Source organism: Chiloscyllium plagiosum, unplaced genomic scaffold (genome assembly GCF_037043375.1).
Source record: "Chiloscyllium plagiosum isolate Xiang-an unplaced genomic scaffold, Cpla_swu_hap1 HiC_scaffold_12, whole genome shotgun sequence".
NCBI lineage: Eukaryota > Metazoa > Chordata > Chondrichthyes > Orectolobiformes > Hemiscylliidae > Chiloscyllium > Chiloscyllium plagiosum.
Window position 1 is genome coordinate 34,753,753 of NW_028270150.1, and position 16,419 is coordinate 34,770,171.

General features: G+C 38.9%; 1 protein-coding gene across 1 annotated transcript in view; it reads right to left on the minus strand.

Moving 5' to 3' along the window:
• Positions 1-1,050: 1,050 nt before the first annotated feature.
• Positions 1,051-16,419, minus strand: part of chd1l (chromodomain helicase DNA binding protein 1-like) — a 108,407-nt gene continuing 93,038 nt past the window's right edge. The window contains exons 20-25 of the mRNA XM_043701160.2: positions 16,344-16,414; positions 15,045-15,159; positions 12,423-12,531; positions 8,175-8,393; positions 2,663-2,744; positions 1,051-1,335 (exon numbers count right to left, since the gene is read on the minus strand). Coding sequence (XP_043557095.2) covers positions 1,204-1,335; positions 2,663-2,744; positions 8,175-8,393; positions 12,423-12,531; positions 15,045-15,159; positions 16,344-16,414 — 728 coding nt within the window. The 3' untranslated portion in view covers positions 1,051-1,203. The remainder of the gene's footprint in view (positions 1,336-2,662; positions 2,745-8,174; positions 8,394-12,422; positions 12,532-15,044; positions 15,160-16,343; positions 16,415-16,419) is intronic.

Below are 16,419 nucleotides of genomic sequence, written 5' to 3' on the forward strand. Positions count from 1 at the left end.
TAGGCTAAAGGCAAAAAAAAACTCATAAAAAGGTCATAAGATTGCTACATGCTGACAGATGACAGCATGGGATACCTCATAATAAATAGAAATGAGAGGTCAGATTTATATCTAATGGCCAAATATTTAAAAGAAGTTATGTTGCAAATCTAGCCAATAGTCCATCATCTTTACGAGAGGAAAGATCTAATATTTAAAGCCAAAAATAATTTATCTTGGAATTCTTTTCTAACAGATGAAAACAAATGTTCTGTAAAGTTTTGATTAGAAGCTTATTTTTTGCAGTTGGTTACAATGATGTTTAGACACAACATGGTCATACAAAGCTGCCAATGTCAATTAACAAAAGAACACAATTCTATTTGACAAAAGTTAAAAAGAGACAATTCAGAAAGATCTTAACGTAAACTGTTTCAACCCAGTTTTCCAGAATACCTTCACAGGTATTCAAATTCCCACTACGATTCTTGCTTTCATTCTGAACTGACTCTTTCCTGGACGACTAAGACGGTTTCATGGCTTCTTGCTAGTTCTACTGGCCTAAACTTACTTTCAGTTTTGATGGCCTTAACCCCTTTTCAGTTCTGACAACTTGAAAACCTCTGTACAAACTTTCACAGCTTGGAGATCTTCCAAACTAAAACCATTCTGCAAACATGACTATTATCCTGAACTGAAATCAAGATTCTTCAGCCAGCAGAAGTCAAACTAAACTGATCTGATCTGTTTGCCTGTTTTTCATCGACTCAGTAGTTTAAACATTTAATCAATTAATACCCCAGCTATCTCACTTAATTGAATCATATAGCTTTTTGGAAAAGATATATTTGGTCACTGTTCCAAATGACTTTCTGACCTCTTTAAAATAAAACAGAACCTAAGCCAAGCTCTCACTCTTCTGAGGAAGGATCACTCGACCCAACTCGGATTTCCAGCAGTTTCTGTTTTTGTGTTTGCAAAATGTTAGTTGAGTTTTTTTTTGTCTTAATACTAATGTAATGTCAAAACAGTAAACATTAGAAAATTGAGAAATAAGTCAAATCTGAGTAGTCAGTGCCAAAGCCACATTTATAATATAAGAAAAACTGAAAAAAATAAAATGAAAAAACATTTGTATAACAGATACTTTATCATACTTAACCCCAAGCCCACATATATGGTATTTTCAGTGTGGTGTCAGGATGACTTTTGCAAATGCAACCTTCACTCAGAGTTAGTTAGTTTAATTTCATACGAAAATGTGTCAACCTTCTGCTGTTTTGAGAAACAAACTTCAAGCCATCGAGCTTGGACTACAACTGCTGTAGGATTCTCCTGTAGGTAGCTCTGTAACTCCTAGAATCAAGACACAAATAGCATCAGTGAGGTGACATTACCTTGACATTCAGTGCTGACAAAAGGAGTAGATCAGAAGTCACGCAACACCAGGTTATAGTCCAACAGGTTTATTTGAAATCACAAGCTTTCAGAGAGTTGATCCTTCGTCAGGTGAAGTCACTTCACCTGAAGGAGCAGTGCTCCGAAAGCTTGTGATTTCAAATATGCCCGTTGGACTATAACTTGGTGTCACATGATTTCTGATCACATCCACCCCAGTCCAACACCTGCGCCTCCACATCAAAAGGAATGGAAGTATAAAGTTGAGCAACTACACTTTGATCAATTCTTGTTTAAGATAATCCAGTCTAGTTCTGGCCCAAAGTTTGGTCAGAAACAATATCTACATAACTGTAAGCATACTTTATTCACAGAATTTCTTTCTTCCCAAACATCACCCCATCCCTATTCTCTTTTGCCATGTTCAGCTGCTCCCATGTTCCGCCATGCTCTCTATTATGCAGTCTATCTGCAGCATGCTTTTCCTTGTCCTGAGATTACCTATTTCTATACAGCAATTATAAATGATTCATGTCTCCTATGCTGCTCTCATGCTCACATGGTTATCTCTAGAATAATCTAAAAGTCCTTGGTACTTGTCCTTCACTATTTACATAACTCCGAGGCAATATTTATTATCTAGAAGCATGGGGTTAACACAGAGTAAACAGTGTAGAAAGAAGGCAATCAACCCAACTAGTGCATGCTGGTATTTACACTCCACCTTTCACATTACCTCTAATCTTCATTTTCCTAAAAAAAAAACTCCCAGTCTATTCAATTTATGTACAAAAGTGCATTATCTTATGATAGTTCACTTGTTGCAAAGTGCTTTGAGACATCTGGGGGGGGTCATGAAAAATGCTAAATAAATGCAAGATTTTCTTTTTCAAAAACATTTTTCTTTTCTAATTTCACTATTTAGTCTTGACAGGTTGTTTCGGGAAGTTCAAATCTCCCATGCTTATCATACAAAGTCTGCTATTCAGCTGATGGGTTTGCCAACACGTTTCTTGTTTCAGTTGTCAAAACTGTACCAACTCAATCTTATCTTTGGTACCTCACCTTCACTCTGGCATTTTCACCTTTATTTTCCCTTTTTATCGTCCTGCTCAACAAATTCTTTTTTCCTCTCAATGCAGATTACCAAGGCATACTCCTATACATTGGAGTGTTGTAGAAATGCTGTATGAAGTTAATATGCAAATGTGGGAAAGTAATCCCAAGGAACATGCACATGAAAAATATAAAAAAGGTAAATGTAATTTAAACTGATGCTGTTTACCTGCAATTGGCTAGAATCATCCACTTGTGCCACAATATGAGTGGTTTCAGCACAGAAATTCTGATCCACATCACCATTATAAGTGCATTTACATTAAAGAAAGTAATTACCATTGAAGGAAAATGAAAATAATTCACAACTGAAAGGAAGACATTCACCATTTTATGAAATATGTAACATTTAGTTCCCAAAGTATTCTGACAAGTTTGAAGAGTTCATAGATTTCATCATCTCTAAGATAAATTATGTTTGGTTGCTGCTGTTGCTCACCTTCTTCTTACAGTCACAGAGATGTACAGCACAGAAACAGACCCTACGGTCCAACCTGTCCCTGCTCAGATATCCTAACCTAATCGAGCCCCATTGGCCAACACTTGGACCATAGCCCTCTAAACCCTTCCTATTCATATATCCATGCAGATGTCTTTCAAATATTATAATTGCACCAGCCTCGACCATTTCCTCTGGCAGAGTCTAGATTAGAGTGGTGCTGGAAAAGCACAGCAGCTCAGACAGCATCCGAGAAGCAGGAAAATCGACATTTCGGCAAAGGGCTTTTAACCGAAAAGTTGATTTTCCTGCTCCTCAGATGCTGCCTAACCTGCTGTGCATTTCCAGCACCACTCTAGTCTAGACTTTGATCTCCAGAATCTGCAGTCCTCACTTTTGCCTAGTTGATTTCCTCTGGCAGCTCATTCCATACACGCACCACCCTCTGCGAGAAAACGTTGTCCCTTAGGTCGCTTTTAAATCTTTCCCCTCTCACCCTAAACCTATGCCCTCTAGTTCTGGACTCCCCCACCCCGTCGTCTATTTACCTTACCCATGCTCGTCATGATTTTCTAAACCTCTATAAGGTCACCCCTCAGCCTCCGACGCTCCAGGGAAAACAGCCCTAGCCAATTCAGCCTCTCTCTATAGCTCAAACCTTCCAACTGTGGCAACATCCTTGTAAATCTTTTCTGAACCCTTTCAAGTTTCACAACATCCTTCCGATAGGAGGGAGATCAGAATTGCACACAATGTACCAAAAGTGGCCGAACCAATGTCCTGTACAGCCGCAACATGACCTCTCAACTGCTGCACCCAATGCTTTGATCAATAAAGGAAAGCTTACCAAACGCCTTCGTCACTATCCTATCTACCTGTGACTCCACTTTCAAGGAATTATGAACCTGCAATCCAAGGTCTCTTTCTTCAGCAAGACTCCCCAGGACCTTACCATTCAGTGTATAAGTCCAACTCAATTTGCCTTTCCAAAATGCAGTATCTCACATTTATCTAAATTAAACGTCATCTGCAACGCCTCAGCTCATTGGCCCATCTCTTCAAGATCCCTTTGAACTCTGAGGTAACCTTCTTTGCTGTCTACTACACCTCCAATTTTGATGTCATCTGCAAACCGACTAACAATACTTCCTATGTTCACATCCAAATCACTTATATAAATGACAAAAAGCAGTGGACCCAGGACCGATCCTTGGGGTATGCCACTGGTCACAGGCCTCCAGTCTGAAAGGCAACCCTCCACCACCACCACCCTCTGTCTTCTATCTTCAAGCCAATTCTATATCCAAATGGCTAGCTCTCCCTGTATTCCATGAGGTCTAACCTTGCTGATCAGTCTACCATGAGGAACCTTGTCGAACGCCTTACTGAAGTGCATATGGATCACATCCACCACTCTGCTCACACCAATCTTTTTTACTTCTTCAAAAAACACAATCAAGTTAATGAGATATGATTTCCATTGCACAAAGTCATGTTGATTATCCTTAATCAGTCCTTGCCTTTCCAAATACATGTAAATCTTATCCCTCAGGATTCCCTCCAACAACTTGCCCACCACCAACATCAGGCTCACCGGTCTATAGTTCTCTGGCTTTTCCTTACCACCTTCCTTAAACAGTGGCACCATGTTAGCAACCTCCCATCTTCTGGGAACTCACCTGTGACTATCAACAATACAATTATCTCAGCACGGGCCCAGCAATCACTTCCCTAGCTTCCCACAGAGTTCCAAGCTACACCTAATCAGGTCCTGAGGATTTATCCACTTCTATGCATTTTAAGACATCCAACACCTTCTCTTCTGTAATATGGACATTTTTGAAGATTCAACATCTATTTCATCACATTCTATATCTTTCATGCCCTTCTGCACAGTAAACACTGATGCAAAATACTTATTTAGTATCTCCCCTTTCTCCTGCGGTTCCACACGTGGGCTTCTCCGCCTCCACCCTACTCCGACCTATCACCCTCACCTTGACCTCTTTCCACCTATCACATTTCCAACGCCCCTCCTCCAAGTCCCTCCTCCCTACCTTTTATCTTCTCCTGTTGAACACTCTCTGCTCATTCCTGAAGAAGGGCATGTGCCCGAAACGTCGAATCTTCTGTTCCCTAGATGCTGCCTGACCTGCTGTGCTGTTCCAGCAATAAAGTTTCAGCTTTGATCATTGAGGGGCCCTATTCTCTCCCTAGTTACCCTTTTGTCCTTAATGTATTTATACAATCCCTTTGGATTGTTTTTAAATTTATTTGCCAAAGCTATTTCATGTCTCCTTTTTACCCTCCTGATTTCTCTCTTAAGTATACTCCTACTGCATTTGTACTTTTCTAAGGATTCACTTGATCTCTGCTGTCTATACCTGACATATACTTCCTTCTTTTTCTTAACCAAAACCTCAATTTCTCTAGTCATCCAGCATTTCTTACACTTACCAGCTTTGCCTTTCACCCTAACAGGAATATACTATCGATGGACTCTCGTTATCTCATTTTTGAAGGTTTCCTATTTTCCAACCGTCCCTTTACCTGCAAATTTCCAAATCAACTTTTGAAACGTCTTGCCTAATACCGTCGAAATTGGCCTTCCTCCAATTTAGAACTTGAACTTTCAGATCCATTCTATCCTTTACTATCTCTATTTTAAAACTAATAGAAATATGGTCGCTGGCCCCAAAGTGCTCCCCAACTGACACCTCAGTCACCTGCCCTGCCTTATTTCCCAAAAGGAGGTCAAGTTTTGCACCTTCCTCTAGTAGGTACATCCACATACTGAATCAGAAAAGTTTCTAGTACATACTTAACAAATTCCTCTCCATCTAAACCCTTAACACTATGGCAGTCCAGTCTATGTTTGGAAAGTTAAAATCTATGATCATAACCATCCTATTATTCTTACAGTTAACTAAGATCTCCTTACAAATTTGTTTCTCAATTTCCCATCAACTATTGGGCGTGGGTCTATAATACAATCCCAATAAGGTGATCATCCCTTTCTTATTTTTCAGTTCCACCCAAATAACTTGCCTGGACATATTCCCAGGAATATCCTCAAGTATTGCCTAAATGTTATCCCTTATCAAAAATGCCACTCCCCCTCCACCTTTGTCCCCCTTTCTCTCCTTCCTATTGCAGTTGTACCCTGGAACATTAAGCTGCCAGTCCTGTCTATCTCTGAGCCATGTCTCTACAATTGCTATGATATTCCAGTTTCTTGCCCATTAAATCAAAATGCCTCCACGTCTATCCCTGCCCTTGACTTGAATCTTTATCCTCATCTAACTTTGCCCCCTTATAGAGGTGTATAAGATTATGAGGGGCATGGATAGGGTAAATAGGCAAAGTCTTCTCCCTGGGGTCGGGGTATCCAAAACTAGAGGGCATAGGTTTAGGGTGAGGGGGGAAAGATAAAAAAGAGACCAACGGGTCAACTTTTTCACACAGAGGGTGGTATATGTGTATGGAATGAGCTGCCAAAGGAAGTGGTGGAGGTTGGTATTAACTGCAACATTTAAGAGGCATTTGGATGGGTATATGAATAGGAAGGGTTTGGAGGGATATGGGCCAGGTGCTGGTAGGTGGGATTAGATTGGGTTGGGATATCTGGTCGGCATGGACGGGTTGGACCGAAGGGTCTGTTTCCATACTGTCCATCACTATGACTCTATGTTTTCTTCATTTGCTCAGCTCATTTATGAAATCTCCTTTCATCACTTTCAAGTCTATCCCCAACAAACTCATGACTATACAGTTCCTTTGGAAGATCCCTTTTGACTTAAGTTGTAAATAGTTTGCTCTTTTCAAATGACATGACACCATTTCCCCCCTCTTCAAAAATACTCTTTATTTGCACTAATCTAGCTCCCTCATTATTCCGGATTCTTTCCTGGAATTATCTCCACCAGGCCCTAAAATTCCTCAACTTCCTTTGTTCCTTTAAGCCTATTCCTAAAACGCCTCCTGATTTCTCCCTCATGTCTCTGGGTCAGTTTTCCTTCTACCTCTATGGAGTGCTAAGGACACTTTTCTACTCTATAGGTTTTACATAAATATACATTGTTATTGCTTCTTTCTTCAACCTAAATTGGAATATGTATGTAAGGACTGCAAGGTGAAATGATCTGAGGTAATATTCATTTATTTCATAGTCAATATCAGTCTACAGCTCCGTGTGTCTATAATTTAGTACAACATAGCTGTCTGAGAGTGTCCTAAGATTAGCTCGTTAAGTGAAAGTGTAACACTGATCATACTTACAATACTCGTGAGCAAAACGTACCTATGAAAATGGGGAAAATGAAAAGTGAAAATACCACAGTACAAAACATAGAACCATATACCTTTCTAGAAATGAGATATAAAACATATTTGCATTTGGGATCAAATTTTGTTTCACAATCCTGATTCTAAGTGGGGCAAGGATGAAGGAACACTTGAGGAAACATAAAGCTGCTGGTCTCCTGGTCTTCTCCGTCATGAGATGTAGTTCATTTTCATGAACCTGAGCTTCCTTGATTTTTTTTTCTTGATTTGTGTGCCTTCTTCCAATAAGCTCTAAACATGTGCCAGCAATGTTCTATTTAATTGGTGTTTCCAAAAAGTTTGTTTCAGTGCAATTTCCTTCATTTCTCACTAGGAAAGGCCTGAACAATAGCTTCTTGGCTGCTATGTGGCTGTGTGCAACACTGCTGGAACACTGGTTGCCAGGATAAACTTACCTAAAATCGATAGAAATCATGCCAAGTTCTCCAATATGACAGGGTCACTTTGTTAAGTATTAGACTTTCGGTTTATTTCTTGTCTCGATGTCAAAGAACCAACATACTGCATTTTAGTCATTCTCTCCTTTGCCTCCATTCATGCTCCAATTCAAGGAGAATGTTCAAACTGAGTGCAAAGCAATTTGAATCAAGTATTTTGTGATAACAGTCATAAAATTAGCAAATCATTTAGATTTGAACAAACATACACAAAGTCAACCTCCTGTACGAACACCCTCTCAAATTCTCAGCACAAAATTAAAATATAAAAGACAATTATAAATATTCACCATGAACTAGAAGACTACATTTCGTGATTAAGTCATTTAAATTGAAAACGCCCACATTAAATATTGGAAAGTAACTGCTTTAGCAATGCTGCCCAGTTTCAAAAATTAAAAAGCTATGAGAAAATGATCACAATACATTAGACAACCTCACCATCTAAAGAAAAAGGATATGTAATCAAATAACGGCTTAGCCTCTTCTTTTCTGATATATTGAAGAAGTAAACATTTACACCAGACATGAAATCTGGTAGAATAGCTGAACTTTCTGCGGATTGTTCGGCAGCATCTCCCTCAGTCCTACTTTTGTTTGCTTTATCCTGCTTTGTTGATATGTTGTCAGCAGAATCGGAGGATCCAGAAGCAGATGCACTATACCTTTTGAAATAGTAGCTGGCATTTCTTGTAAAGGAGATGTTAAATTTGGTTTCATAAAGACGACCATAAATACAGAGCTCACTGAAGCATCTTAACCATAACATTACCATAAAATCAAATAATAAAGCATCTAAAAGGTTCAATGAGTGAACAGGATTGACTTCGTTTTCTTTTGATTGTGACAAAACATCAATATCTAATCAAACTGAATGCCATTGAGATTTATATTTATCAAGACGCAACACTTTCAAGTTTGTTTTTATCTATTCTCCCTGTCCACGTTTCTTTTAAAATGCTTCATTCATACTTCAGAGGTAGACAGTTGTATTACCTGTTCTCTGAATCTGAAGTTGATGATTAAAAGGTATATATGGACTGTCTCCCTATGAATTTACTTAAAGGCTTCTGAATCAAGTTACACAAAGAATTGTTGGCTAGCTTGTGTGATAAATCAGTAACAAGCATCAATAAATGAAAATAAATATGTTCTGTGTGGCATTCAGAAATATATCTATAACTCTCTCTGAAGATAGCTGGGCAAACACTTGGTGGGTTTGCAAAACATCAAGCCATTTGGATCTATTTCACTTCAAGTGTCTATCAGAGCTACAATTATGCATATGCACATAAATGTCAAGTGGCTGTTTTGTGACCCTTGTTTTGAAATGAGACCTTCTGCAATTCTGTACAATCCTATCTACCTAATGCTTCCTAAATGATTGTACATAAAGGAACAAAAACAAAGTGTTGAAGAGTCTGGCAGCATCTCTGAATAAAGAAACAAGAAAATAACTTCTTTGGGTTCTGAAGAACATTTACATTTAACTCAAAATGGTAATCATTTCTCTCCCCATAGATGCTGTCACACCTGAACTTCTCAGCAGTTTCCAACTTTGTTTCAGTTCTCCAACATCCACAGTATCAAACTTTCATTGAAGTGTACTTAAAGGGACTCCTAAAGAACTCAAACAATTCCATATTTAAAAATATAGTGCCAACTTTTTTTTTGAGGAGCTGCAATCTCATGTAGATTAGCATTCCACTCCTTTTTAACACAACTAAAGAGCTCTGCATTTCTGACAACCGGATTCCAATCAGGGCTCCTTCTGAAATACGAGCTGTGCTTTCAGTCAGTTCCAGAGCAGGGGAAGGTGGGTGGGTTGGCCTAGTCCAGCACTGGGTCCAAGTTATCATGTCCCGAGCAGAGGGAGATATCATGTCCAGTGGCATGATGGGTTGGTGTCTGAGTGGGTTTTAGGGGTCTCAAGAAGGTGTAGTTGAGGTTGTGTGAGCTAAGTTAAAGGTCAGTTGAATACTCACTCAGAATCTACGACGTGTTTAATAGTCTAACATTTCTTGAGTAACCATTTACTTCATTGCAGCAGGACCCTTTGTATACTCCGACGTAAACAGATTTAAAGTCTTTTGGAAGCTTTCAGGCATAGGAAAACTTGCCTAGCGGTATGTTTCAGGCAATTTCTTCTGAGACTGCAGGGGCCCATGTGAAAATCCCATCTCAGCTTCAAAAATGATTATCTGACCATCAGAAAATCCGCATTCATGTCTCTGCTAAATGGAGCAATGAGGAAACAAGTGCTCTAGCAGCGTTTCTAAAAACCATACACTATTTGGTAGCATGGGCAAGCAAAACAATGCCCTGAAATATAAATCTGCTTTAACAGTACCCTATCTGGTTATGCAATGCAAGTATCCACGCTTGAGAGTAAATTCAATCAAGGTCCAAGGCGTAATATTTAATATGGATCGAATCTACCCATTTTAGGAAGGAGATTCATCATTATGTCGGCGGGGCGGCCAGCAGTCAATTTAACCCCAAGTATGTTTCACTGTGAACTTAAAGCAACTTCACTTTAAATCGTCCCTGTGAAAGGGTAGTCAATAGTTCCCAAAATATGAAACCTTGATTGGAAACCATATTTTTTTCCACTCTCTTTTGAATTTATCCATGATCTTTTCAGTATTGTTAACAACATATAATTATTTCTCATTTTTTGCTCCCCCCTCATCATGTATACCCCTAGTAAAAAGGCAATGGATTGGTAGGTGCTACGAAGTTGTGTACTGTATTCATGAAGTGAAAGGCAGGAAGCTAGAATTTGTTTGTGAAAATGATAGGTCGAAAGAGTTGGTGGTCCCTTTAAGAGATAAAGTGCTTTCCTAAGCTTAAAGCTTTATACAGAGAATGTGTCTGTGATTAGCTGCAGATTACAGACAATTCTGAAATTGAAATATGTATCAATTGACTGTGTGGTTGGCAACTTAGGCTGGTTTTGATGTTAAGGCAACCAGCTTGAATATTAGCCACTTAATTTAAACCAAGCCCTAGACATCAAAACCCAATGAAATTTAAAATCTGGTAGCTTTGATTACCTGGAACCAGATTGTAAAGAATTTAATAGGTCATCAAGGGTATAAAAGATGAAGGCTCTCTCTTCAAATGGTGGTTAGCCATTTCAGCTCTCAGAAAAAAAGCACCATCTATTCGTAAAGATACATGGCACTCTTAGATAATATTCCTGACACCAGAATTCAACAGAGAGAGGCATTCAGAACAGAAGAAATTACAGAGAAAACATCCCTCACAGCAGGATTAGCAGAAGAAAGGCTGCAGAGACAGCAGAAAAGGCAGTGCATTCCAGAAGACAGATTCTGTGCGAACTTTGAGAGACTAAATGTTAATTTATTGTTTTCTTATTATTTGAATTTATATAAGTGGGACCAGCGTTTATTGGAACAGCATACCAGCAGAATTTAGTTCAATAAGGGAATAGTTAGTAGTTAGAGGGGAATTGTTCGGTTTGTTAATAATTCTGTTAAGTTATTCACTATTAAGAGTTAGATAAATAAATTGTTACTTGTTGCTTATAAACTTAGTATCATGGATTCCTTTCATGTAACCACTCTTTTAAAAGATTACAAGGGGCAAGGCAAGCTTCTCTGGGTGTTTCGAGTTTAATTATTAAAAGGGAACCTCTACTCCTGCCATAACAGATTGGGACTTGTATTTCTGTTTAATTATCAGAGGGGGTTGACCTTTTCCCCTTCGTAACAGTAAGGCAGTTAACTGTAGTAGCTCTATTTCATATAGCAGCTTCTTTGATCAAGTTAAAACTGCACGTTTAAAATTCATCCATAGGACGAGAATTTCTCTCAGTAGGCATTTATTGTCCAGCCTTAAACACTGTTGAGAAGGTGGTATTGAGTTGCCTCATTGGACCTAAAGTCCATGTTGTTATAGGCGCTTTTGAGGAAGGCAGAGTTAGGAGTGAGGTATTCATCACTAAACTCCCAGCTTCTGATCTGTTTTTGTGGCCACAGTATTTATATCTGGCTGATACAGTTCAGCTTCTGGCCAATGGTAAGCCCCAGGATTTTGATAGTGGTGGATTCAATGATGGTAATACTATTGAATGTCAAGGAATGATGGTAACATTCTGTCTTGTAGGCGATAATCATTGCTTAGTGTGCATGCTTCTTGCCACTGATCAGCCCAAGCCTGAATGCTGTCCAGGTTTTGCTACATTTGGTCGTGGGCTGCTTCACAGTTTTTAATCATGGTTTGCTTCAACTTAGTCGTCTCTGTCTTCAGGCTATCAAAGTATCTTCAGATCTAGGTGGGAAACCATGAATTGCAAATAATTGAAATGTCCAATTTCCACACACCAAGTTCAGCAAGAAAGAGGTAGTAAAGGTCTATCAGGCCAAAGTAGGAGCTTAGAACTAGGGAACTTAGAACGTGTTTTGAACTAGGGAATTTTAGCAAAATGTGATTGAATTAGTAATTAAACATGAGAATATCATTAGCATGGTAAGGACTTCCTTCAGTTCCTACTGAGACATTCCATTTTTCTAAGAATTCAACAAAGTAATACTTTGACAAATGAATTTCTCATGCAGTATATGGAATTTTATGACAATCAGGGTGTCTAACTCACATCTACAATATTTGTTCTTGAAATTGTTAGTCCAGGAAACTTTTATAACATGTGAGCTATCATCACGTTATGGATAAAACAAGGATACATGTAGGTTGATATGCCTCTCGAGGAAAGGTACTTCCGAATAAGTCTTTCAGTGCCATACCAGTTAAATCCTTTGGTTGTATGCCCTATTCGTGGGAGATGCACACTTGCTGAAAATGAAGGATTAAATGTGATTCAAAGATACACTGTTAAAATATAATTGCGCATGCAATGGTATATCAATACAATTAAATAAAATGCTTGGGGAAAACAATTTGAAGAGGAATTAATAGAAAAAATATCAAGCTGATAGTATTCAAAACAAATGTTAACAGACCTTAAATGTTCCTTTTATTTTAAATTCTTTCATGAAATGTAATGGCTACTGAAAGGCAGCATTTGTTGTCTATCCTACACTGTTCTTGAGAAGTTGGGGTGAGCCGCCGCCTTAAACGAACACTATTCATCTAGTACAGGTACACTCAAAATGTAGTTTGGATGTAAGTCCTATTCACAAAAAGCAGGTCAATTCAACCTGGCTAATTACTGCCCTATTAATCTACTTTCGATTATCAGAAAAGTGATAGAACGGTCATCGACAGTGCACTCAAGAGACACATGCTCATATGCTGGTACAGCCTAATCTGATCACAGCTTCTCATCTGATTAGCCTTGGCCCAATGATGGATAAAATGTGCTTTTGTCTGAAACGTCGGTTTTTCTGCTCCTCGGATGCTGCCTGACCTGCTGTGCTTTTCCAGCACCACTCCAATCTTGGCCCCAAAATGCTGAACAGCAGAGGTGATTGAGAGTAGCTACCTTTGACATCCAGATAGCAATGGACTAAGTATGGCATCAAGGAACTTTAGTGATCCTGGAATCAATAGGGATCAGAGTGAAAACTCCATTTGTCAGTCATACCCAGCATAAAGGATGATAGTTGTGAATATTGGAAGTCAGTCATCTCAGTCTAAGGAGACATCTGCATTCAGGATAGTGTCCTGGCCCCAAACATCATCAGCTGCTTCAATGGCCTTCCCTCCAATGAAAGTTCTGAAGTGGCAACATTCACTGATGATTGCACAATGTTCAGTGTCTTTCATGACCCCTCAATTACTGATGTAGCCCATACCCATATGCAGAAAGACCCAAACAACATCAAGCTTGAGCTGATAAGTAGCAAGTAACATTCACACCACTCTAATGCCAGGTGATGATCATCTCAAATAAAGAGAATCTAACTATTTCCCTTGACATTCAATAGCATCATCATTCATAAATCCCCAATAACATCATCCCGGGTTTTACCACTGACTAGAAACTGAACTGAACCAGGCATATAAATGCTGAGAGTACAAAAGCAGTTCCAAGGCTGGGACATCTGTGGTGAGTAACTCACATCTTGTGCCCTCAAGACAAAGCAGCCTGCTTCATTGGCACTCTCGGCATTCTTTCCCTTCACCACCAGACCACAATGGCAACAGCTTGTACCATCTACAAGATGGACAATGACAACTTACCTGGGCTCCTTCAATAGCACTCTCCAACCCCACAAATACTACCACCTAGGACAAAGCCTGCAGATGCATGGGAGCCCACAAAAGACACATACCATTCTGACTTGGGATTTGGAACTACTCCTGCTCTGTAACTGGGTCAACATCCTGGAAATCTCTTCCTAAGAGCTCTGTGGGCTACATCGCAAGGCTGCAGCTCATCACCAACTTCTCAAGAGCAGTTAGAAGTAGGCAATAAACACTGGGCTAGCCAGCAAAACCAATAACCCATGAATATATTTGAAAAATAGTGGAGAATGTCAGGCCATAAGGCCTTATTTCTGTGCTGTCAAATTTCTGTTTTGTTTATATTACAACCACAGTGCAGGTGTTGAAGCTATTTCACTTCATACCAATACTCAAGTTATAATGCAAATTCATACTCAGGTCACAAAACTATCTAGGAAACAAAATGAAGCGAGTACACAAAAATAACAGAAATTGCTGAAAAAATTCAGCATGTCTGGCAGCATCTGTGGAGAGAAAGCAGAATCGATTTTTCAGGCTCAGTGACCTTTCTTCAGAACTGAAGACACCCTTCTTTCTGAAGGTAGCTGTTCACAATATGTTAATTCTGCTTTCTCTCCACAGATGCTGCCCAAAACTGCTGAGTATTTCTAGCAATTTCTGTTTTTGTTTCTGATTTCCAGCATTCGCAATGCTTTTGTTTTTGTGAAATGAAATGAGTCTTAGCCACTCTGTAGTGCCAGATTTCTACATAATTTACCTATCAGTGCACAGAAAATCCTTTTGCTTTGATTTTTAAAAATACATTCACTGGATGAGGGGATCACCAGCTAGGCTACCCCTAATTGCCTAGAAGGCAGTTGAGAATGAGTGTGTGGACACATGTAGACTAGGTTGGCAACTTCCTTCCCCAAAAGGTATCAGTGAACCAAATGAGTTTTTTTTCCTGATAATCGACAATGGCTTCATGGTCATCATTAGACTCTCACCTCTAGATTTTTACTGAATTCAAATTCTATCATACACCATGGCAAGATTTGACCCATTAAAACTATCTGGGTATCTGGATTAATAGTCCAAAAATAGTACCACCAAGCTTTCACCTTCCATGGATTATTTTCTGAGGCTACATTTACATGATTATTTTAGTATTCACTTACCATTCCTTTTCTTGGCAGCTCTGTAAAGTTTTTGTAGCCCTTCTTCTAAAGCGGTCAGCTTGATTCCAGAAAGATTGTTGGAACGATCTCTTTGCTGTGCAACTATCAATGCTAACTAGAAAAACAATTGCTTGGTCAAACACATTAAACCTAAGTATTATCAGCTGTTTAAATGCCCACAAAATGGACAACTGGAACCTGTACAAGTATGAAGAATGGTTCAGAGGGAAAATTAAGGTATTGACTTACCAAACTATGTACAGGCGTAATTTTCAGGGATAATAAAATACTTTTGTAGCTTGTGATGTCATGAAAACCACAGGATTGAAATAATAATCATGAGTAAGAGATAAAAGAAAGGCAAACTACAATTTTAATCATTGGTCAGAGTTGGAAAGAGGGAATAAACTAGTCATAGAGTTATAGAGTAATACAGCATGGAAACTGACCCTTCGGTCCAACTCGTCCATGCCAACCAGATATCCTAAATTAATCTAGTCCCACTTTCCAGCATTTGGCACAAATCCCTCCAAACTCCTCCTATTCGTATACCCACTGAAATATCTTTTAAATGTTGTAACTGTACCAGCTTCCACCATTTCCTCTGGCAGTTCATTCCATACATGCATTGGAAATTCAACAATATTTTAATTTTCTATTCTGTTAGGAATTACATTGCTTGGAATAATCTGGTGAACAGATGCCCAATAGCAAGCCCATGATATAAAGGCCAAACAAGGGGCAGGACATAGTTATTTAAACACTTCAGGCTTGCCTTACCATTTAGATCTTCAACAACACTCCCAGAGTATTTTTGAGAGTAGGTGCCAGAAATATAAGTGGTTGCACTAAGGCCATTGGGAGTTGGGAACAGGGGGTAGGAATCGACTACTGATACATAGCCATCAGGATGATTCACACTCCTGGGATCTCTGCCTTTCTTCCAATGCATTTCTGGGCAATGTTGGCAATAGTTACTGCTCTCTCTGCTATTACTGCATGTAAGTCCAACATATAGATGAAACAATGGAGGCAATTAGTTGATCTTAAATTATAATAATGAAAATAAGTATTCCTGAAAAAATATGTTTTATTGAAGATTCTTGCTTGCACTTATCAGGACAAAATGATTTGAAAAATGTGTATTTTTTCAGTAATATTCATGTTTTGTATTATCAAATGAACAGAAGACAATGAAAATATGTTAGCTAAACTTAGGGCAGACAAAGTATCAACACATTTTGGTTTTGCTAAAGGATAATTGGTAAAGTTAATACAGAATAAGCAATCTATCCCTACCAGGTCTTGCCCTGTATTTCTTGACTCCTTGTCATCAATGGGAAATAGAAGAACACTTCCCAGAGAAAGGTCTGGA